The sequence below is a fragment of the Bos indicus genome, chromosome 28, assembly GCF_029378745.1.
Source record: "Bos indicus isolate NIAB-ARS_2022 breed Sahiwal x Tharparkar chromosome 28, NIAB-ARS_B.indTharparkar_mat_pri_1.0, whole genome shotgun sequence".
Lineage (NCBI taxonomy): Eukaryota > Metazoa > Chordata > Mammalia > Artiodactyla > Bovidae > Bos > Bos indicus.
This window is the reverse complement of record NC_091787.1, coordinates 17799816-17825682: the sequence shown is the minus strand read 5'-3', so window position 1 is coordinate 17825682 and position 25867 is coordinate 17799816. Positions and strand designations below refer to the sequence as shown.

General features: G+C 37.7%; 1 protein-coding gene across 4 annotated transcripts in view; it reads right to left on the bottom strand.

The window, feature by feature from the left end:
• CABCOCO1 (ciliary associated calcium binding coiled-coil 1) overlaps nucleotides 1-25867 on the bottom strand; it is a 166297-nt gene that overhangs the window by 16763 nt on the left and 123667 nt on the right. The window contains exon 6 of one of the 4 annotated variants that reach the window (XM_070781838.1): nucleotides 74-20377. The exons of the other annotated variants lie outside the window; for them this stretch is intronic. Within the exon in view, the coding sequence (XP_070637939.1) occupies nucleotides 20216-20377 (162 nt within the window). The 3' untranslated portion in view covers nucleotides 74-20215. Of the gene's footprint in view, nucleotides 1-73; nucleotides 20378-25867 lie in introns of those variants that run through there. 4 annotated transcript variants of the gene reach the window in all.

Sequence of the window (25867 nt, the reverse complement as noted above, 5' to 3'; positions counted from 1 at the left end):
CAAGGAAACATGTTGTCATAGTTATAAATATTTCTCTCTGTGCTTAGCTCCCACCCCCTCCCTCCCCCTCCTTTTTAAAAATCTCAACTAATTCTTTAACTGTATTAGGCACTCTTTGGTCAGCGGGACAGGATTTTCTTGCTTCAGAGGAAACTGCTGTTGATTATTCTTATGTGCCTGGCATTCTAGAAACATGGCTCTTTCAGGAAGCACCCAAGCCCTTCCTTCCATGCAGGGCAGCCCCTTATTATTTACATGGGACAATTATTGTTTCAAGGACCTAAGAAGAGGCATGTCTTCCCTTGCAAGGAACAGTTCTAGGTACTGTAGTTTCAAGACTTTTCATGGAATCTGAATTCTTCGAAATTAACTACAAAACTGATTCTGTGTACAATGGCATATACAGCAAGAGATTTTATCAAAAAGACCTTTTGCCTATAAGTAATAAATCACGCTGCTGCTGCTAAGTCGCTCAGTCGTGTCCGACTCTGTGCGACCCCACAGACGGCAGCCCAGCGGGCCCTGCCGTCCCTGGGATTCTCCAGGCAAGAACACTGGAGTGGGTTGCCATCTCCTCCTCCAATGCATGAAAGTGAAAAGTGAAAGTGAAGTCGCTCAGTCGCCTCCAACTCTTACCGACCCCATGGACTGCAGCCTACCAGGCTCCTCTGTCCATGGGATTTTCCAGGCAAGAGTACTGGAGTGGGGTGCCATTGCCTTCTCCATAAATCACGCTAGTTTAGTTAAAAAACTGAAGTAACAGCAACTCTGAAAAAATTTGTTGTTCAGTGGCTCAGTTGGGTCCAACTCTTCGCAACCCCATGGCCTGTAGCACATCAGGCTTCCCTGTCCTTCACCATCTGAAAAATTTAGGTGGTACCTTTATTCCAGATTTGAATGTTTTAGAAATTTGGATTCCACCCCCGCTATCCCACCATTAAATGTGTAGTGGGAGTCCTAGGTTGGCTCTGCCATTCAGTAGAGAGTATGTCTGAGATGTGGTTTCTTTATTTGTAAAATTAGGGGGTTGAACTAGGTCATCTCTAGTCCAGTTACAGATGTTCTATCCTATGTTACTAAATTTCAAGTGGTTTTTTTCTCTATTTATACAAGACTCACAGTCGCCAGCCTATACAGAGCCTCAGATTCAGTATTTTTATGTCATGATGTAGAGGAATATTTGGATTACACACTTAGTGCTTACTGGAATCAGACAGGCTGCGGCTTGTTCATTTATTTCTACTTATTTATCTTCTCCAAACCGGCTCCTCCTCCATTTATCTCTTGATGGTATCACCAGCTTTTTGGTTGCCGGACTCGAAACCTGGAGGTTGTCCTCAGTACTTAACTCTCCCTTGTCCCTGATATTAAATCAGTCACAAAGCATGTTGGGGGCACCTCAGTGATGTCTGCCAGACCCACTCCCTTCTTTTACACGACAGTGCCCATTGGGAAGGCTTCAAATCCAAATTCCTGCCTTACAGATCTTGAGTACTTCCGCCATACTGGAGTACTCGGCTTGCACAAAGTACGTCCAGTGCCTAGCACACAGCGTTGCTGTCATTCAGTCACTCAGTCGAGTCCGACTCTTTCCGACACCACAGACTGTAGCACACCAGGCTTTCCTGTCTCCTGGAGTTTGCTCAAACTCACGTCCACTGAGGCGGTGATGCCTTTCAATCATCTCATCCTCTGTCTCCCCCTTTTCCTGCTGCCCTCAATCTTTCCCAGTATCAGGGTCTTTTCCAATGAGTTGGCTCCTGCAACAGGTGGCCAAAGTATTGGAGCTGTAGCTTCAGCATCAGTCCTTTCAATGAATATTCAGGACTGATTTCCTTTAGGATTGACTGGTTTGATCTTCTTGCAGTCCAAGGGACTCTCCTAGAGTCTTCTCCAGCACTACAGTTTGAGGGGTGCTCACTACATATTTTTTCATATGAAAAATAAAACCATAGATGGAGGTGCTTTCCCAACCAGTGTCTTGCCCGGGAGGGTATTTCTCCTTCATCCCTGCCAGCTGATAATTCCATCTGGCCTTCCTTCCAGGCCAGCTCAAATCACCTCAGTGACCTTTTTCTTGTGCTTCAGAATACTGCCTACTCCTCTTGATAGTACTTGCTACATTGTGCCTTGAGTTACAACCATGGATGAGTGATCTCCCACTACTTTGTGGAAACTTCGTGAGGGCAGGAACCATGTCTCTGGGACCTCAGCGCAGGTTTCTGTACACAGGAGGCATACATTAGGTGTTGAGTCTTCCATTACAGTAACCATCCATGAAAACATTTTCAGGGCTGCCAGTCTGTTTGATCAGTTCCGATTCAGTTTAAAAAGTTTGTCCTGAAAAATGATACCGTTGGACAAGCAGATCTAATGGTTCACTGTTGCATCAGTGCAATGCCTGTATTTCTCAGTTATGAATGGAGTTTTAGAGTATTCATTTGATTAGCACAATGAAAACAGCTTTTCAAAGACTTGACTGTATTGCTTAAACTGACTAATAGTTATCAGTCAGTGTAGTTTAAAATTCTAAAGGATTCCTCAGAGATACTGTTCTCCCTACAATTTCGGATGGGAGTGACATCAAAAAATTACTAGATTTTCTGTTGCCTAACTCTGGGGGGCATGATTCACATTGCTTTCCACGGGTTGTCCATTGGCAGCCCCCAACCCCCAAAACAATTTGAATGGTACCCACTGGAGTTTTGCCAGTGCTCGCCATGACCAGGAAGCTGAACACTGATGATGAAAAAAGGCTGCTCTCATTTATAGGGAAACTTGCTCTAAGCTAGGCATTAGAAATGACATTATAGAAAGCATATTACAAATATTAGGCCCTTCAATTCATACCATGATGTGAGGAGAGATTTTACTGATCTCAATTTTGGGGGAAGAACCTAAAGTTCAAAGAGGTTAAGTAACTTGATCAAGGTCACACAGCTAGAGTATGTGGAATTCCCTCAGAACTTGAACCCAGATCTATTTGACTCCAAAGTCCATATACCCAATCCTTACGGGCAAGTGAAACCCCTCTGCTTCTTTATGGATCCCCTAAAATCTTTCTCTCTAGTTCATGATCTTTCTCTCGAATTTATAATGAGAAACTAGAGATTCAGAAAAGTAAATGATATATGCACACTATTTAAATATCTGAAAATATAACTTCTCAGGGAATTTCAGAAAGAGAATTTGTTCACTGGTTCCTCACAGCACCGTAGGGCATTGTTTCAGAATAAGCTAACGAAAGTAAGGCACGGAGGACTAAATTTGTTTTTAAAGATGGCAAGATATAAAAAGCATTCAGTTTATAAAGTAATCTGAGAACATGCTTAAATTCATCTGTGTAAACAGGAAAGTCTAGGAGCATCAGTTTGCTTTTGGTGGCTAAAACTGCATGTTCCTGTTCAAATAGCAATTTATCCTATTTGTTGTAATTGTAATTACTGTTTTCACTGGAATCACAGGTTTTTTTTTCTAGGAACAGGCATGCAGAAAAACAACCAATAACCTAGATAGTTAAAAAACACATTGAGAAATGGGTATGGTATTGTGAACAAGTCTCTTGTGATTATTCTTCCACTGTGCGCTGTAATGTACTTTAAATCCATTTCCATATTTTTAATTAACACTTAGTTCCAAAAAACTTTCTGGAGGCCATTTAAATCACAAATGGGAGAAAAAACAAATTTGCTTTATCAGAAAATTGACTATAGACTATTTGGTGGCTTTTATTATTTTTACATTTTAATGATTAAAATTAAATATAGCCCAATGACTCACAACAGAAGACAGTGAAAAAATTTTCATGACTGATATAATTTTAAAGTCAACCTGGGTGAATAAGATATTAGGTCTGCTGTGGACGAGTTTCATTGTCTGTCTTGTGGCTCTTGTTTCTGATCCGTTCCAACCATTTCGTGAAAAGAATTAGACAGCTGTGCCGAGTTACTCTTCTAGCACAAACCCAGTGGTGCTTTGGCTTTATCTCAACAGCTGTCCTATTGGGACTGTGGTGTTGCTTCTGTCCTGTGGATTTTAGGCACCTATTTTCATAGTCTGAATCACTCATTTCTTTGAGTGGGAAACAGAGAATGCACACACATTTTAAAATTCTTTGCACCAAAAAACCTGTGTCATCTGCTGCTTCATTCAAACATGGTCACTGTCACAAGCAAAAGGCGTAACTGCAGCTCTCTGAGGATGCTCACTCATCCATGGTCCTCTGGCAAGGGCCACTGTCCTCATTTAGAACATAGGGATGTTAGGTACCCACCGCATGGGGTTTTCTGTGAGGATTAAATCAATGTGTTTAAGGCACGGACAGAGTGCCTGGCATGTAGGAAGAGCTTAAAAGTGTGAAGCTTGTTCTTATTTTTAGATTTTCATGTCACATATTTATGTCTACAATAAACAAAGTCTACACAAAGCTCTGTGAAGGTAGGGATTTGGTCTGTTTTGTTGTTTTGTTCCCTACTTTACTGCCTGGCAGGTGGCTGATAAATAGTGGGACAGTAGTAAATATTTATTGAATAACTGAATGCAGGAAATCATTGTGGTCTCATTTGGTCAGTAAATCATTCTATTACTAGTTTCCCCCTGTTATATAGTCTGTTGGTATAGGGGCTGCCAAATTTTATGGATTTTTTTTCTGTATCTCTCCCCTGCCCTCCCACTATGACCTGTAACTCAGGCTGCTCCTCATCATGGTTGTCCAGTCCAGTTCCATGACTTTACATTTTCCTCAAATCTAATGGTTAGATTCTTCCAGGGGGTGTCCATGGAGTTTTGCAAAATGAATAGATTGTGGCGATGAGACCAGAATATTAGAATAAGTGTAGCCTGTTCCCTGATGAGGAAATTATTCAGGCCAGGAAAACCCTTGAAGGATCGTTCTGGTTTTCACACTTGTATGAACACAGCCTTGGTATGAGGGGTTGCTAATGAAGCTGGAGAATCTGGCCCAGCATGTTAATTTACTTGATTCAGGGAACTTCCTGGTATTTATAAATGAACTCTGTACATCAGACAACTGATATTTAGATAAGAAAATTGGAAAACAGCACATGCTGTAATATAGTGCTTCAGTGGATTGTAATACAAATTGATTCTAGCAAAGCTAATGTCATTTAAGTAATCAAAAACAAGCAGGGACAATGAGTTACTGTTTCAAAATTCTTCTGTTAGATATGAGAAAGCAGAACTAAACCCATAATAATAAGTAAGGCACACTGCAAAACTAAGTCATAGAATTATTCAAGTTAATCTAATTATTCAATCTACGACTGGATCTTAACAGATTCGGATTGGAGTATCATTGAAAACATAAGTCCACTGATTATCATCATTACTCTAGGAAAGATGAAGGTTTTACTTCTGAAGGATTTGGAGTTCAGGTCATGTTGTGAAGAACAGATAGAGTATCAAAATGTTATTAAAAGACATATTCTATTTCTGTAGCTTCTGTTTATATTTGAAACATTTTATTCTCTTTCAGCTCAGCAGTGATGGTAAATACTAAGAAATGACTGGGAAGATAAGATTTTACAGTAATTCTTTATTCCTAAAAAATACCATTTATTTACAGTTTATTTTGTTATAATCATTTACTTTCTTATTTATAACTTTAATTTTGTTTGGATACAGAAATATAGCATTGTAACTAACTTATCCTTTGTCAGATCAATTTTTCTATTGGTAGATCAAAAGATATTTTATTACTTTAATGAGAATTTTTAAAAAGTGTTTGCTGTTATATCTCTGAACTTCACCATCTCACTAGCATCTGTCAGCTTTAATCACCTACAAAAACTACCTTATAAAGATTACCTTATCAGAAAAAGTGTCATCTTGTGAGCTTAGGTGTGAGAATTGCAAAATAAAGCTGAGCTACACTAACAACTGCTGTGCTAATTTATTGTAAATTATGTTTTTTTTTTGTTTGCAGAGATAAGACATGAGAAGTGTTTCTATTTAAATTAATTTCCTATTATTTTAACATAAGTAACAAATAGCTCAACAACAACAACAACAGAACATAGAATATTCCTTAAATAGGTTCCAGTGACAGTGAAATTTATTTTCTAAGTTATTGGTACCAGTCATGTCACTCCATTCTAGGTGCAGAATCAGACAGCACAATTAAGACAAAATATGGATGCTTAGAATGCTAAATGGAAATTGCCAATTGTCATGTGAAGAGTGATGATAGGATATGAACTGGAAATAATTGCATAGCAAGCTGGTCTACAACAAAGCTTTAATTCACCGGCCTGACACTGTAAACTCATAATGTGTCGACCTGGCACCAGTCACGATAGATTATGGCTGTTCAGAATACATAAGCATGCCCCTTTTAAGAGTATTCTGGGAACCGTAGTTCAGATGACCCCAGTAAAAAACACTGCAATGGTTTTAGACAAGCTGGTTCTTTAAGAAATGAAAAAATCATGATGAGTGGTTCTATTATTAAAATTCAGAACTAGGTGGCAATGAATCACATTAAGTTATCACCTTTAAATCATCAGACAGTATAAACTGGGTCCTATAAAGAACCATGAGTCTCAATGCATTTTTAACAAGATGAACTTCTTATATAAACAAGATTTTATTATTATATTTATTATTATTATAATATTAAAACTAGAGTGGAGTTTAGTGCTCATAAAAGTGAAGGGCTAATGCTGCTAGCTTGAGCCAGAAAGAGTATAGGCTTATATTCGTAGACTGCTTTATGTAGCTCTGCCAATAAATTTTGACCTAGTCTTGTTCTTATGAGTCAATGCCAAACATGGAAATTTGTATGATTCTTTTAAAAATGCATTAGTGGATAAGCATGTGGTAAGAGGACCCCAAGTCTATTTTTTTAACCTAAACTGGAATTTGAACTCTAGACTGGAGAACCACTTGCAAGTCAACCCAATTATTTCATACTCCCAACACCTTAAAAAAATACATTGTTATCATTCAAAGAAAATAGAGTGGAAATACCACTTAAGAGAAAAATAAAAAGCCATTTTGCTGGCTTTGCTCTGATTTTCTTCTAGTAAGCTTTATGCTGTACCAGATTGCACTTAAAAGAAGAGTTTTTCCTCTTGTATAAGATTTAGATTTCAGTTCAATTCAATTGATCTGAATGCATTCCATCCAGGTAGCCCCATCACAGGCAGGATTTCTGCTCTTATAGGAGTTAGTCTGGAGGTAGAATTAGAAGGCAGGGGATACAAGTACCTGTATAATCAATTATAACAATAAGTGAAAATGACTACGTTAGGTTAGAAGAGAGGACTACTGGGCTAGTCCTGCTTTATTTAGCTGACGACTGAATGACTGAGTGATGTGCCAGTTAAAGACAAGAACAGAGAACGGAAGGGCAGGGCAAGGAGGAGTATGTGGGTGGATACCGTGTCAGCTGGCTACTCTCATCATAATCACCCAAAGTCAGAGGAGTAAGTGGCATTAAATAACTTGCATATGAAAATATGTTAAAATAAATTTGGTTCTTGAAGAAGTTGAATATAATTGTTAATTACTGATAAATATTACTCTAATTATAAAGAAGAACAGAACAAATACTATTATTGGCTGATGATTATTTTTGCTTTAAATGTTTACAGTTGGAGGAGCACAGATAGACCTCTGGGCACAGATTATGAAAAACACATTTGATAGCTAAATATAAAAAATCCAAATATTAATAACCACTGACATTTATGTAGTCCTTTCCTCCCAAAGCCCTTGACAAACATTAATGACTATATATACACAAGAATAGCACTGAAATGCTGTTGCTCTTGCAAATTACTAGATACTAAATCCAAGACAAAAGTAGCAAATGGTTGATTTACTTAAATATAGGTCTGTAGACTAAAGGTGTGCATTTAGAAACACAAGGCCACATTTCAAAATGTTGACCATATTTTATTTCAACATTATTGAATTACTGGGCTTTTTAAACTCCATTCTCTTATTAAGACACTTAAGGTGTTTGTATTTTTTCTTAGATGTTGGTTTATGATTGTTGTACAGCAGTGAATATCAGGGTTGATGGCACCTCCTTTCTGAGGACATCAGCTCTGACTCTTTAGTGCCTCCTAGCATAAGGAGGGCTGAGATGCCAGTGAAACACAGGACTGCCTCCTGCTGAAAGACTAGTTCAGTTTCATCACCAACCAAAATTGTTATTAGTTATATGAGAAAAACCATCTGGCTCAAGTAAGTTTCTTTTATGAAATATTAGATCAAATTAGAACTGTTGCTTGTTGACACTGACTGAAAAGATGCCATGTTTGTTGTTACTAACTTAAATAAAGCGTAAATTACCTTGCAATAATAATTTTTAAAGACCAGAAAACAAAATGTTTAATGTATACTCTTAGGGCTCTTACTGTAAAATATTAATTATGTTATTGCATTCTCAATTTCATTGCATTCTGGCAATGACAGAAATATAATTAAATTTTCTTGACATTTCCTGTAATGATATTATATTCTGGAAATTTTCAATTCTGGGATTACTACAAATCACTTGCTTTAAATTTTAACATTCCTTCCTTCTCTATAAATCCTATGCATCCTCAAAAGTTCAGCTAAACTCCCAGCTCCTCCTTAAAGCTTTCATAATTTATTCAGAAAACAAGGTACTCTGTTTTTAAAATTCTCATTTATGCAGTCATTTGCAGTGTGACTTTACTGAGTATGCACTATAAACCAGCATTGTCTAGGCCCTAGGTTTTCAGGGATGATCAAATATTCCTCTACTTTCAAGCAGGTCATAATTCAGAGTGTACATGGGGTTCTTGGTAGGGATGACATACAAGATAATTTGCAGAGTGAAATAACTGTTAGAAGAATATGTAGGGTGTTCTAGAAATAGAGAGGAAAGACAGCTACTCCATTCTGATAGAAAAGAACAGAGGAAGGGATTCAGGACAAGCGTAAAGGGGAGATGGTACCTGTATTAAATTCTGAAGGATAAATAGGGATTAGCATGCAGATGGGGTTGAACAAAGAGACAATCCCATACACAAAGACAGACAGGGGAAGTGCACGTTCAAAAGTATCGAGAGTAAGGAGAGCATTCCAGGACCGGACATGCACACAGTGTTGGTGAAAGTTGGGGCCAATCAGGTCTAGGCTGAGTTTCAGCTTGCACATTAGTAACTACACAACTTTTGGACAAGTCACTTAATTTCTTGTAACCTTTAGGTTTTCAGTCTATCATATGGGGCAAGTAACCTTCTGACTGACATCATCCATTGGTAGAGCCCATTTCCTTGAGGATTTTGTGGGAACATCTCAAAAAGTCAGATCAACTCAAATCTCAAAAAGTCAAATCAACTCTGATCTCAAAGATCAGAACAACTGAAATAAAAGTTATCATGTAAAATTTTGTTTGAGGCATGCTAATGTTTTAAATATTTAAATGTTGTAAAGGTTTCAAATTTAAAATTTGATGTATAATCTTTTAGAGTCAGTCATGTCTAGAAGTAAGTGTATATTTGTCTTTTGCTATAGCTACACTGAAACGATGGAGAGAAAAAGAAATTAAGGGATTTATTTCCATATGTCCGAATAATATCCAGCAATTTAAAAAACAAGTTGAGCAAAAGTTAGAACAATGCATTTCCCTCATCATTTGCTGAGAAGAAGGCTGCTTGATTAATGTAATTAAAGGGTTGCTTGTAACTCAAGACTCAATTAAAAAAATAAATTTGGCCTTATTACTTTACTTCCAACCGGTGGTTTTCCTAGCGTGATTTTTGAGCTAAAATCTGCGGCTGCTTTGTTCATGACACATAAATTGTTTTAGCACATCCTTTCCCCTGCTGTGCATATGATTAAGAAAGCAGAGGTTAAACAGTGCAGTAAAGAATTGGGTAAATTCATTCTATTTTTGCTCACAGTGCCTTTTATCCCCTCCCCCTTTTAGGACTGGGAAAGTGCAAAAACCTATTATCTCCTTCCGAAACTATTTAAGATATGTTCTTAGGCTGAAAATGTAACTTCTCTCTTAACATTTTCTAGTATACTGATTTTGCGATGCCTGTGCTATAGATATTATTTGTATTGGCAAGAAAACCAAATGCAAGCGCATCCTACCATTTATTGAGTGCTCATGTATGCCAGGCATTTTGCACACACTGGTCTATTTTCACTCGCAGTAATCCTATGAAATAGGAATAATCATTCTCATTTTAAGATAAGGAACAAGAGGCTCTGAGAGGTTATGTTATTGTTCAAAGACCCCATGATTAGCAGGTAACAGAACTAAGGTGCTAAGCCTGGTCTCTTTCATTCTAAACCTTGGCTCTTATCTATGTGCATTTTTTTTTGTAGGTAGAATTTGATTTACAAGATTTAAATAAAATTCTGGTAGAGCATCTTGCATATATAGTTGATGCAATACATGTTAAATTCAACTAAATGAAAATGTTATGCTCACGAGCACAAAGAGAAGTCAGTTGTTGCTCTCTTTGAGTTTACAGTCTAATGTGGGCATGACTATAAGGTACAACGTGACAAGCAGCCTGAAAGGCAGTGTAGTATAGCGACGAAATCATGACAAACTCAGCATGCCCGATAGAGTTCTTTATCTCTTTCCTTAGGCCTCCTCCTTCTCCAGGCTTCCAGGTAATGGTGATAATATTCACCCAACTGTTCAAATCAGAATCGTGGTGGAGGCGTGGGTCATTCTTGATTTCTCCTTTTCCCTCATGCTTTACATCCAGTTCTTCAGCCACTCCTGCCAGATCTGCTCTGAAATATATTTGGAATCTACTTCTCTCTAACTTTTCTACTATCACCCTTTCCAGCATCCCAGACCAGAGCAATCACCTTCTCATTGGTCTTCCTGCTCCCCTATCCAGTCAGAACCAGGTATAAGATGCAGCCAGGGCAAGCTTTGTGGAGCCTGAAGTTAAATTATGAAAAAAAATTACATACACAAGTGATCTATAGAAATCACACAAGTGAATATATATATATGTATAAATATGCAAGGAATTAACAACAAATTAGATATTAAAAAGCTGACAAATTCCACAAATATTGCAAAATAAAAAAATGAATAACTGTCAACTGCTTGACCTATATCTGTAATTCATCTCACTTTACTTTTGGGGCTTCATATTCTAATCAGCTCTTCATATGACAAAATGTTGTAATACTATTTTCCACAAAAAGACTAGAAAGATTATCTAGTCTTTCCTCTAGCTTGATTAATGAAAATTGTTATTGATATAGCTCAGAAAAATTTCAGCATCACAACTCATTATAGATAATATCATGTGAATTTTAGGACTGATGTCAAATTAAAAAAAACACCTGTAGCAAGATTCCTCCATATATGAAATGTAACACTATAGGGTCTTCTCAGATTCTCTTATACAGTGAACAATTTAAAATAATCTTAATCCTTATAAAGATGGCACTCATTAAGCAATTTCTGTCAATATCTTCACTGTAGATGTATATTATATATTTGATGTTATCATCAATGTTAGTATTTTTTGGTAAAAGGCAAGAAATTAAAATCTTTTTACAATGTGTTCATGTGATTCACTCCTTTTCACTAACTGGACTATCAAGCAATCTGGCCTAGTCATTGCTTCTATTTAAAATGCATTTTTTCCTCTTATTGAGTTACTACTTTTGTTATGATCTCAATTTTTTTGAGGCGTTACAATTTATTCACTGATGTCAGAATAATTTATATTGATTTAATTTCTCATCTGCATTGCTCTTATTTTATATTCTACTATATTTTGACTTTTTCTCAGTTCTTTATAAAGCAATTTAAAGATGACAAAAGAAGGTGCTCTGAATATAAGTCCAAATCAGAAGTTGTTAATTTCTCACTTGTTGAATTAAAACACTCCAAAAGTCTGCCCAAATTCCAGTTAAGATGATATATTCAAAATTTGTTGAATAAAATGTTTGCATTTCATTTGCACTTGGGTTTTTATTCCAAGTCTTCAAAAATATATCTGAGTTCTTAAAATGTCATTTAACTCATATTATAAGACTTAAATAACTTTTTACACAGCTGATGACTGTTAGAATTTTCCACAGACTAGATTCTCCCTCCATACACTTCAAACCTGGTTTCCTGCGACACCACCACTCACACATGCCCAGGCCCTGGCCCTAAAGAACACACTCACATTACAATGTGACCTTGTATCACGATGCAACCTCTGCATCATGATGTCCCAGTGCATGGCAGGAGCCACACTTGCACAAAGACGGCTAGATAAAGACTATTACACATGAGTTCCCTCTCCCAGTTCAATCAGTGACCTTTCTAATGTACTTATCTAGCCATAAATCTCCAACTGTCTGTAGGAAATGTATGTTTTGTCATTTCAGTATCACATTAAATTTAATGTATTTAACACTAAACTCAACACCACAACCCTTAGTATCATTATGAAAATTGTCTTTTCTAATTATGTCAACAGCACAATTACTTTTAGATCCTTTTATTCAAATCTGTACAAGTTTTGACTTGTCTTAATTTAGTCTTTCATATCCAAATTGTCATCAACTTCTATTTTAAATTTTCTTTATAGTAGTTCTTACATATGTCTATTCCTTTCCATTTCGATTGCTATATCCTAGTTCTATTTTTTAATCATTTCTCAATTTCCTAATTTAGCTTTCTGTTCCCCAATCACTTTTCATTTCACAATGTTGTGTATAACATTGCCAAGTTAACTTTGCTCAAAATACAGCTTTTACCAAATTCTTTTCATTACATTTAGATCACAGTTCTTACCAAAGATGGAATAAAAAGAACTCAAATTTCTGAAGAATTAAAGTTACTTTCGTATCTCTCAAATATTAATTAGGATGAACTGAGTGGAAAGCCATGCTGAATTTGACAGCGTCTGATTTATAGCATTATTTTCTACATAGAACTTTATTTCCAAGTTGTAATTCTCAGCCTTTCTACCAGGATTTCCAGAGAATTCAGCCTTCATGCCCAAATTATCTACTGTTTATAATGAATTAACTTCTTTCCTGTGCATCTTGAATCTTACTAGCTATGTGCCATCCTTGAGAAAATAATAATTTAAACAATTTTCTGTAGGACTTAGTTGTCTTGTAGAACTCCTGTTAAAAAGGCTGATACAGTAACTGAAATAAACCATAACTGATATAAACTGCTAATAAAATGTTACCAAGTAGAGATTCTGCATCTACCTTAATGACTTAGGAAACAAAAAACCCACGTCATTCATAATTAGCAATGTCCATTTGCATACAAACCATGCTGCCAAATTCAAACCCTGTCCTACTTAAGAGAACAGAGGCTGTTTATTAACAGCTTCCACGTAATACTGTCTATATCATTTGTCTTTGTACTTTTACAGACTAAAGTTTTACTATTAGTGCAGACCAGGCTGATAGGTGAATTAATGAGGTTTTTAACTGTCTATAATTTGCCAGAAGATCCAAACTGCTACAACATATATTGTCCAATATAACTGTTATATAATATAATGTATACTACAGTAATTTTCACGTTAGAATTATGTGAAATCTAAACATATTTAGAGAGGTCAACTATAATAAAACATTTTGATTCTTGAACTATCACTCAGTTCAGTTCAGTTCAGTTCAGTCGCTCAGTCGTGTTCGACTCTTTGCGACCCCATGAATTGCAGCACGCCAGGCCTCCCTGTCCATCACCAACTCCCGGAGTTCACTCAGACTCATGTGCATCAAGTCAGTGATGCCATTCAGCCATCTCATCCTCTGTCGTCCCCTTCTCCTCCTGTCCCCAATCCCTCCCAGCAAAAGGGTCTTTTCCAATGAGTCAACTCTTTGTATCAGGTGGCCAAAGTACTGGAGTTTCAGCTTTAGTATCATTCCTTCTGAAGAAATCCCAGGGCTGATCTCCTTCAGAAAGGACTGGTTGGATCTCCTTGCAGTCCAAGGGACTCTCAAGAGTCTTCTCCAACACCACACTTCAAAAGCATCAATTCTTTGGCGCTCAGCCTTCTTCACAGTCCAACTCTCACATCCATACATGACCACAGGAAAAACCATGGCCTTGACTAGACGGACCTTTGTTGGCAAAGTAATGTCTCTGCTTTTGAATATGCTATCTAGGTTGGTCATAACTTTCCTTCCAAGGAGTAAGCATCTTTTAATTTCATGGCTGCAGTCACCATCTGCAGTGATTTTGGAGCCCCCAAAAATAAAGTCTGACACTGTTTCCACTGTTTCCCCATCTATTTCCCAGGAAGTGATGGGACCAGATGCCATGATCTTCGTTTTCTGAATGCTGAGCTTTAAGCCAACATTTTCACTCTCCACTTTCACTTTCATCAAGAGGCTCTTTAGTTCCTCTTCACTCTCTGCCACAAGGGTGGTGTCATCTGCATATCTGAGGTTATTGATATTTCTCCTGGCAATCTTGATTCCAGTGTGCTTCTTCCAGCCCAGCGTTTCTCATGATGTACTCTGCATATAAGTTAAATAAGCAGGGTGACAATATACAGCCTTGATGTACTCCTTTTCCTATTTGGAACCAGTCTGTTGTTCCATGTCCAGTTCTAACTGTTGCTTCCTGACCTGCATACAAATTTTTCAAGAGACAGGTCAGGTGGTCTGGTATTCCCATCTCTTTCAAATTTTCCACAGTTTATTGTGATCCACACAGTCAAAGGCTTTGGCATAGTCAATAAAGCAGAAATAGATGTTTTTCTGGAACTCTCTTGGTTTTTCGATGATCCAGAGAATGTTGGCAATTTGATCTCTGGTTCCTCTGCCTTTTCTAAAACCAGCTTGAACATTAGGAAGTTCACGGTTCACGTATTGCTGAAGCCTGGCTTGGAGAATTTTGAGCATTACTTTACTAGCGTGTGAGATGAGTGCAATTGTGCGGTAGTTTGAACATTCTTTGGCATTGCCTTTCTTTGGGATTGGAATAAAAACTGGCCTTTTCCAGTCCTGGGGCCACTGCTGAGTTTTCCAAATTTGTTGGCATATTGAGTGTAGCACTTTCACAGCATCATCTTTCAGGATGCTATCATTAAAAATGTTTTAAATTTAATTTTTAAAGTGAAAAGTGGATAATAGTTGTTTGTTAACACTATATGGCAGTGAACTGGTGTAGTGGGATAGCATTTAGCTGTTAAAGTGACAGAAAACCCAAAATCAGCAGCTTTAACAAGACAGTATTTTATCGTGTCTTCACATAAAATTTCAGAAGTTAGCAAAAGAAAGCTGCTACACAGCACACACACAGCAGCTTTGACTCTGCTCTGTATGAAGTCTTTTGGGGTCTGGGCTCCTTTTAGCTTGTTGCTCCTCTATGCTGGCCTCCAGTCCCAAGATATGCTCCTGGTCCAAAATGATTGCTCCATCTGAAGCCATCCTTTTCACAGTCTACCCAGAAAAATAGGAGAAAGGCAAAAAGAAGGGAAGAGATGGGAATACAAGACCACCTGACTTGCCTACTGAGAAATCTGTATGCAGGTCAAGAAGCAACAGTTAGAACTGGACATGGAAGAACAGATTGGTTCCAAATCGGGAAAGGAATATGTCAAGGCTGTATATTGTCAGCCTGCTTATTTTTCATATATGCAGAGTACATCATGCAAAATGCTGGGCTGGATGAAGCACAAGCTGGAATCAAGATTGCTGGGAGAAATATCAATAACCTCAGATAAGCAGATGACACCACCCTTATGGCAGAAAGTGAAGAGGAACTAACTAAAAAGCCTCTTGATCAAAGTGAAAGAGCAGAGTGAAAAAGTTGGCTTAGAGCTCAACATTCAGAAAATTAAGATCATGGCATCTGGTCCCATTACTTCATGGCAAATAGATGGGGAAACAATTGAAACAGTGACAGACTTTATTTTTGGGGGCTCCAAAATCACTGCAGATGGTGACTGCAGCCATGAAATTAAATGACACTTGCTTCTTGGAAGAAAAGTTATGACCAATCTAGACAGCATATTCAAAAGCAGAGACATTACTTTGCCAACAAAGGTTCGTCTAGTCAAGGCTATGGTTTTTCCTGTGGTCATGTATGGATGTGAGAGTTTGACTGTGAAGAAAGCTGAGCACCGAAGAATTGATGCTTTTGAACTGTGGTGTTGGAGAAGACTCTTGAGAGTCCCTTGGACTGCAAGGAGATCCAACCTCAATCCTAAAGGAAATCAGTCCTGAATATTCATTGGAAGGACTGATGCTGAAGGTGAAACTCCAATACTTTGGCCACCTAATGCGTAGAACCAACTCATTGGAAAAGACCCTCATGCTGGGAAAGATTTAAGGTGGGAGGAGAAAGGGACGATAGAGGATGAGATAGCTGGATGGAATCACCGATGCGATGGACATGAGTTTGAGCAGGCTCTGGGAGCTGGTGATGGACAGGGAAGCCTGGTGTGCTACAGTTCATGGGGTCACAAAGAGTCGGACACAACTGAGAGGGTGAACTGAACTGAAAAAGATTGGTGTGCTCCTTCATTTTAATGAAAATTCCGTTAAGATTCACACTTGACTTCTGCTTACATTCCATCGGCCAAAACTGTTTTGCCTAAGTTTACTTACTCGCTGAAAAGGATGCTGGGAAATGAAGTCTATCCTAGCCAATCATCTTCCCAGTAAAATTTTTCTACTAGGGGAAAAGGGGAAGAAGGGAGAGAATGGATGCTGGGAGAGGACTCAACAGACTCTACCACAAATCCTATAATCCTAATTTTATCTGATAATAAACCACTCATACTGCATTCTTATGGAGAGGGTAGATCCTATGCCAGAAAATTACACCCAGTTGGGCAGGCAAACTTTAGTCAGCCGTTTTTCAGCCATGCTTGTACATCAAAATCACCATGGAACTTTTAAGAACTAGAGATGCCAAACTCTATCTAGACTTACTTGAATTAGAATTATGGTGGAAGGGATCAAAAGTTTATTTGTAATAGCCAGGACATGGAAGCAACCTAGACGTCCATCAGCAGATGAATGGATAAGAAAGCTATGGTACATATACACAATGGAGTATTACTCAGCCATTAAAAAGAATACATTTGAATCACTTCTAATGAGGTGGATGAAACTGGAGCCTATTATACAGAGTGAAGTAAACCAGAAGGAAAAACACCAATACAGTATACTAATGCATATATATGGAATTTAGAAAGATGGTAACAATAACCCGGTGTACGAGACAGCAAAAGAGACACTGATGTATAGAACAGTCTTATGGACTCTGTGGGAGAGGGAGAGGGTGGGAAGATTTGGGAGAATGGCATTGAAACATGTAAAATATCATGTAAGAAACGAGTTGCCAATCCAGGTTAGATGCACGATACTGGATGCTTGGGGCTAGTGCACTGGGACGACCCAGAGGGATGGTATGGGGAGGAAGGAGGGTTCAGGATAGGGAACACATGTATACCTGTGGCAGATTCATTTTGATATTTGGCAAAACTAATACAATTATGTAAAGTTTAAAAATAAAATAAAATTAAAAAAAAAAAAAGTTTATTTGTACAAGCACAATAGGTGATTAAGATACCTGGTCATGTCTGGATAGGGTTTCCTTGGTGGGATATCCGACCACATTATTTCAGACTAAGAGAAGGGAAGATGGATTCAGAGTTGTTATAAATATTCCTTTTATTCTTCATTTATCTGACTTGGTCACCTATTTGTATTTTCCTTAACTTTCAGCAAGCCTTCAGAGTGGTTTTGCCACAGCTCATACGGCAGAGGGTATAGAAGGAGGAATAGGAATTTACGACTTTTCTTTAAAAAATTTCCTGCGAGGAACTTAGGTGGCAATGACAACATTCAGAGCTATAAATGTACTACTTGAAGACAATGTCTTCATCTTTTTCAGAAGGACCTCCAGGGTCTACACCATGGTGGAAGCTGGAGAAATGTTAGTGTGAGGTAATAACTAAGATGCACTGGTCCCAGACTGATTTAGCTAAGTCTTGCTGTTCCAGAGACTTTTGGTGGGAAACTGAAACTCAAGATTTAAGGATTGCCATTACCTAGTCTTAGATAATTTCACGTAGCAGACTTTATTTGATTTTATTGACAGAAAGCGGCTCTCGTGTCTGCCTGGAGTCTAGAAAGAAAGATCAAGTTCCTGCTGAATTAGCTTTCGTAGGAGGCTGTAGTCTAATCCCCATGTGTTCCCTTTTGACTGTGGACCATGTGAACCTCATTTTGTGAACACCTTTTGAGGTTTATCCTGGAGCCCTCTGAGAGAAATTTTCTGGCTAGGACCCAATTTTATTCCATTGACTTCACGGTTGTATAACGATACCTTCGATTTCACCGTTGCTCATCAGTGGAACTCTATATTTCCAGACTTGGAAAATCTCATTCTTTTCTTGGATTTTCTTTAGAACACAGAAGAATGCTCAGTACTAACATGCTTCATCTAAAAATTTAAGATTACTTTTAGGTTAGGTTGAATTTCTCAACTATGGTTCTCACTAATGAGAAATTAGAGAACCAATTAGTGAGAACCCTAAGCAATGTCTGGATAGGGTTTCCTTGGTGGGATATCTGAACCACATTATTTCAGACTAAGAGAAGGGAAGATGGATTCAGAGTTGTTATAAATATTCCTTTTATCCTTCATTTATCTGACTTGGTCACCTATTTGTATTTTCCTTAACTTTCAGCAAGCCACAAACAAGCAGCAAACTTTCATTGGCTATTGGTTCTCACTAATTTGTGAGAAATTCTCACAAATCTCACCTGGTCTCACTAATGAAACTAGTTTTACTAAAAGGAGCTAATGCCATCCTCCACTCTGGTCCACATTATTTCATCTTATTTTTGTTTTTATTTTAAGACCTTGTTCAACACTTCTAATTTGGATGAGCTTACTCATAATCTCTTTGAGCACGGCTATTGCTTTAGAAAGAGCTCCACTTATTTCTCTAGTTATGAATGCTGCCAGTTGTCTAACAGTCTGTGATTTCAGACGTTTAAACTTTGAAAAACCCAGTGTGTTTCCCTTTCCATTTGCAGGAGACAGATTTAAAGAGACTTAAGTAAGGAGGCAAAAATCCATTGTATTTGTTGTTGACATAAAATGTTGCAGATAGCTTTCTGGCTTTTGTCTCAACTCTCTTTAGTGTTTTATTTTTTCCCTCCTACTTCTTCAGGAAACTCTTAATTAGGTTCCAGTGTTTCTTAACATCTGTTTAATTTTCCATTAAAAAAGTAAGGTGTGTTTTGAGTAGTTAGCAGACATCCTTAGTATCAGCAAATGGAAAAGGTTGAGTAATAAAGCAGTGGGCCACTGGAGCGAAAGACTAAATATTATTGGTGAAAGAGTAATTGTGGTTTTGGATCGTGAATTTTAAATCATTATAACTAGGTTTAAACACATCTTTGTTAATCAAAATAGGAACCATTACAATCAACACATTTTTGCCAGTGAGAAATAAGTTTATTTCTGTAGCATACAAATTCATGCTTTGGGATGTGATGACTCTTGTGAAGCATTTTCTACCTCCTGCTGGTTGTGGAAGTATTTTCCCTACAGAAAGCTGTAATGCTTGAAGAAGTAGTAGTCTGTTGGCAAGAGGTCAGGTGAATATGGCGGATGAGGCAAAACTTCATAGCCCAATTCGTTCAACCTTTGAAGTGCTGGTTGTGTGATGGGCGGTCGGGCACTGTTGTGGAGAACTGGGCCCATTTTGTTGACCAATGCCAGCTGCAGGCACTGCAGTTTTTGGTGCATCTCATTGGTTTGCTGAACATATTTCTCAGATGTAATGGTCTTGCCAGGATTCTGAACACTGTCATGGATCAGATGGGCAACAGACCACCAAACAGTGACCATGACCTTTTTTTGGTGCAAGTTTGGCTTTGGGAAGTGCTTTGGAGCTTCTTCTTGGTCGATCCACTGAGTTGATCATTGCTGGTTGTCGTATAAAATCCACTTATTATCACACGTCACAATCCGATCAAGAAATGATTCACTGTTGTTGCATAGAATAGAGAAGACACTTCAAAACAGATTTTTTTTGAGGTCAGCTCCTGAGGCTCCCTCTTATCAAGCTTTTTCACCTTTCCAATTTGCTTCAAATGCCAAACGACGGTAGAAAGGTCAGCGTGGAGTTCTTTGGCAACCTCTTGTGTAAGAGGATCAGCTTTGATGATTGCTCTCAATAGGTTGCTGTCAACTTCTGATGGCCGCCCACTGCACTCCTCATCTTCAAGGCTCTCATCTTCTTTGCAAAACTTCATTTACTTTATGTTCGTTAGCAGTTCCTGGGCCAAATACGTTGTTGATGTTGCAAATTGTCTCTGCTGCTTTATGACCCATTTTGAATTTGAACAAGAAAATACCTTGAATTTGCTTTTTGTCTAACATCATTTCCCTAGTCTAAAATAAATATAAAATAAACAGCAATAAGTTATTAGCATTGAAATAAAGTGAAATATGTTCATTAAAATGATGTATAACATAACCACACTTATTTAAGAATGTATTCCAATATCAAACAGCAAATTTCAACAATGCAAAACCGCAATTACTTCTGCACCATCCTAATACAATAGCAACTACTGGACACCTAAATCCACTGATCTGAGAATGTTGTACACATTGAACTTGATTACAAATGTGGACCAAGAGTAAAAAGGTCTTGGAATGGATACACACACACACACACACGCATGTGATGCCACATATGGTAATAAACATTACATTACTATACTCCTGAAATTAAAAGAAATTTTAGAGCTGGAAGAAAAAACAGGCCAAATCATTTTTGAAATATTAATAAATACCTAATATATGATAATTGATTTATCCTCAGAAAAAAGTTTAAATCTTAAACTGGAAAAAAAAAAAAGCTAGAGTTAAAAAAAAGTCAGCTCTTGCACAATGTTTGGTATATATAAATGAGTGTACATTCTAGACTAAACTTTTATTATCAGTTTTTCTGTTGTAATTTAAAAATATTATAGTCTTCATGCTTATAACAATAAAACTCTTTTTCATGACATAAATCTAAGAATGTCTTAGCTGAAAAATGTATCTTTCTAGTTAAGGGCTTGATTATTCTCTTTCCTCTTTATTATTTGATCATTTAAGGAAAAATCAAGGAAAAACATATCTTAAGAAAATAAAGAAATATAGATAAAAAGCTGACATTCCTCAGTTTGTACTTTGAACTGCAAATTTGAACTGTGAATGCTTTTATATTTAAAAGTAATTTAACATCTAGTTATAAACAAAAAAAAAGGACCAAGTTAAACTTTGGTAGTTTGAATGTAATGATTTTGTCACTTTGAAAATCATCCTCATGGGTATAAAAATAAAGTTTTAACCAAACCTCCACAGGAGGGCACTATAGTGTGACTCTGGTATAAACTGCAACTATTGCAACCCATTCAGTCATTATCTGACCCTTGATTAAACATCTAAAATACTGAGTCCTTCTCCTGAATTAGAAAATTCTAGTTTTCAAAACTCAAGATAGGTAGGTTTTATATGTGGCAAATTTATTTTCTTAGTTAAAAAAAAAAAACAAAAAAGTATGGGTAATTTAATCTTTCTTTTGTGCCATACATTCAACATAAAATTTTATCTCAAAATACAGCAAAAGTGGTAAGGTGCATGGTCTGGATGAGGCAAAATCTACATAGGTTAGGGTTATATAATATTGAAACAACAGGAATATTTTAGAACTATCAGACTATGCAATCAAAACTAGATAAATAAAACAAGATAAATGCATTTACTACTTATTGGTGGCATGTATTTATAAACAGTATATGTAAATTGTATATAAAATTGGTATAACAAATGGTACATGTTACTTATAATGGTATGTCTACCTAACTAGACAGTGGACAGGTAAATCAACCTTACCTAGTGAATGTAGAAACAGATTCAAAATATAAATACCAAAGTGTCTCCAAACTAGTTCACCTCATCCCAGTAAGGATCTGAAAACATTTACTGCAATGATAATGATGGAGATTTGATTCAAATTAAGATTTTCAAAATGCCCCTGGCCCTAACTTTCAATTTCACTAGTGTATTTCCAAGTTTTTCTCTAGCAGATAAAAATTTAGATATTTTACTAGAGTTAAATCTATGTAAGAGTAATTGTAATCTTGGCAATTATGAAATGTCTTTGTGGCCCTTGCCTTATTCTGAGGACTAAGAGAATGCTGTACAAGTCCACAAAAGCTCCACTGGATAGAAAGTTTCATTAAATTTACAGAGCAGTAAGAGCAGGGGTTACAGACATAGCTCTATAACTTTACATAACAGATCTGTTTCCATTAAGCAAATTACTCATTTCATTATAGTTCTTCCAAAAAATGGCATTTAGATAAATCCTAATAATGAAGGGAAAGGCTGGTAGAATGTTGCAGTGAAAATCCCCATAACAATGGCCTTAACTTTTGGGTGCAACATGTTCCACTTTATGGTCTAATATTGATAGCTGCAATATTCTGGAAATATAAGTTGAGACAAAATGATGTAACCACACTGCAAGCCTGACAGCTTTCTGAATCTGCATTCTGTATTAGAAATGTATGGCATCATCATTTTATACAAATGCAAAGCGCTTACTTAAAACAGGGTTTGCTAAACTTTTGATGGCTCACACCTGGTTGAATAATTAAATTTGTTGGTAATTAAAATGCTAGTTCATCACTCCCCTGGGGACTCAAGGCAGACTGTTTTAATTTAAATATCTTTTCTTTTAGCTCATACTTACAGATTCTCTAGCCAATAAACAATTCAGCAGTAGATTTAAAAGCAATAAAATATCAGAAAGTAAGACTTGGATACTCTACTTGCACATAATAAAAATTACTTTTATATACTACTCTTATGTAAAATTGGCAAATTATATAGTCAGATACTTAAATAATAGAATCATACAAGATCAAGGTTTTCCTTTGCTTTTTGAATCTGGAATCTAGCTAACCAGAACACACTGGCTTTTTTGAAACTTCCATTTAAAATTTTTTTCCAGCTTTACTAGGTATACTTTTATTTATTTATTTATTATTTTTTAAAATTTAAATTTATTTATTTTAATTAGAGGCTAATTACTTACAATATAAATAGCACGTATCTAAGTCAAGGCTGTATATTGTCATCCTGCTTATTTAGCTTATATGCAGAGTACATCATGAGAAATGCTGGGCTGAATGAAGCACAAGCTGGAATGAAGATTGCTGGAAGAAATATCAATAACCTCAGATATGCAGATGACACCACACTTATGGCAGAAAGTGAAGAAGAACTAAAGAGCCTCTTGATGAAAGTGAAAGAGGAGAGTGAAAAAGTTGGCTTAAAGCTCAACATTCAGAAAACTAAGATCATGGTATCTGGTCCCATCACTCCATGGCAAATAGATGGGGAAATAATGGAAACAGGGCTGTCTTTATTTTTCTGGGCTCCCAAACCACTGCAGATGGTGATTGTAGCCATGAAATTAAAAGACTCCTTGGAAGGAAAGCTATGACCAATCAAGACAGCATAGTAAAAAGCAGAGACATTACTTTGCCAACAAAGTTCCATCTCATCAAGGCTATGGTTTTTCCAGTAGTCATGTATGGATGTGAGAGTTGCAGTATAATGAAAGCTGAGCACCAAAGAATTGATGCTTTTGAACTGTGGTGTTGGAGAAGACTCTTGAGAGTCCCTTGGACAGCAAGGAAATCCAACCAGTCCATCCTAAAGGAGATTCAGTCCTGAGTGTTCACTGGAAGGACTGATGTTGAAGCTAAAACTCCGATACTTTGGCCACCTCATGCAAAGAGATGACTCATTTGAAAAGACCCTGATGCTGGGGAAGATTGAAGGCAGGAGGAGAAGGGGTCGACAGAGGATAAGATGGTTGGATGGCATAAGGGACTAAATGGATGTGAGTTTGGGTAAACTCCAGGAGTTGGTGATAGACAGGGAGGCCTGATGTGCTGCAGTCCATGGGTCACAAAGAGTAGGATAAGACAGAGCAACTGAACTGAACTGAAGGTATACATTTTGATGAATTTTGACATATGCATACACTTGTTACACCATCACTACAATCAAGGTAATAAGCATACCCATCACCTCCAAAAGATTTCTTGTGTTTCCTTTGCTACTTTTGTTTATTGGTGTGGTATAGCAACATTTAACATGAGCTTGATCTTCTTAAGTTTTAAGTGCACGATACCGTATTTCTAACTATAGCACTATGCTGCATAGCAGGTATCCAGAACTTATTTATCCTGCATACCTGAAACTTTATACCCATTGAACAATTCCCTATCTACTCTTCTCTTCACCCGCTGGCAATACCATTCTGTCTTCTCTTTCCATGAATCTGACTATTTTATATACCCCATGTAAGTGGAGTCACTCCATACCTGTCCTGTGATTGGCTTAATTCACGTAGCATAAGGTGGCACTAGTGGTAAAGAACCCACCTGCCAATGCAGGAGACATAAGAGATGCAGGTTCAGTCCCTGGGTCAGGAAGATTCCCCTGGAGGAGGGTATGGAGAATCCCATGAACAGAGGAACCTGGCTGGCTACAGTCCATAGTGTCAGAAAGAGTTGGACACAACTGAAGTAATTTAGCATGCAAGTATGCAATGTCCTCCAGATCCATTCATGTGTTGTTGTAAATGGTTAAGATTTCCTTTTTAAAGGCTGAATAATATTCCATTATATTTCTGTACCACATTTCCTTTCTCCATTCATTTGTTGATGCACATTTGGGTGGTTTCCATACATTGCCTATTACGAATAATGCTGCAGTAAATATGGGAATCAGCCCTGGGATTTCTTTGGAAGGAATGATGCTGAAGCTGAAACTCCAGTACTTTGGCCACCTCATGCGAAGAGTTGACTCATTGGAAAAGCCTCTGATGCTGGGAGGGATTGGGGGCAGGAGGAGAAGGGGACGCCAGAGGATAAGATGGCTGGATGGCATCACTGACTTGATAGACATGAGTCTGAGTGAACTCCGGGAGTTGGTGATGGACAGGGAAGCCTGGCCTGCTATGATTCATGGGGTCGCAAAGAGTCGGACATGACTGAGCGACTGAACTGAACTGAAATATGGGAATGCAGGTATCTCTCTGAAATCCTGATTTCAACTCTTTTGGCTATATAATCAGACACGGGATTGCTAGATCATATGATAGTACTATTTTTAATTTTTTTGAAGAATGTCCTTATTATTTGCCAAGGTGACTGTGCCATTTAACATTCCCACCAACACTGTACAAAAGTTTCAATTTCTTTACATAAATAAATCTTGTTTTTTATTAATAACCTTCCTAACAGGTGTGAATCACATTCCCTGGTGGCTAGGATGGTAAAGCATCTGTCTACAATGCGGAAGACCTGGGTTCGATCCCTGGGTGGGGAAGATCTCCTGGAGAAGGAAATGGCAACCCACTCCAGTATTCTTGCCTGGAAAATCCAATGGACAGAGGAGCCCAGTATGCTACAGTCCATGGGGTCAAAAAGGTCAGGAGGGGCGGCTGTGAGGAGATACCCCTTGTCCAAGGTAAGGAGCAGCAGCTGCGCTTTGCTGGAGCAGCCATGAAGAGATACCCCACGTACAAGCTAAGAGAAAACCAAGTAAGAAGGTAGATGTTGCGAGAGGTCATCAGAGGGCAGACACACTGAAATCATAATCACAGAAAACTAGCCAATCTGATCACACGGACCATAGCCTTGTCTAACTCAATAAAACTAAGCCATGCCGTGTGGGGCCACCCAGGACGGGTGGGTCATGGTGGGGAGGCCTGACAGAATGTGGCCCACTGGAGAAAGGAATAGAAAACCACTTCAGTATTCTTGCCCTGAGAACCTCATTAACAGTATGAAAAGGCAAAATGACAGG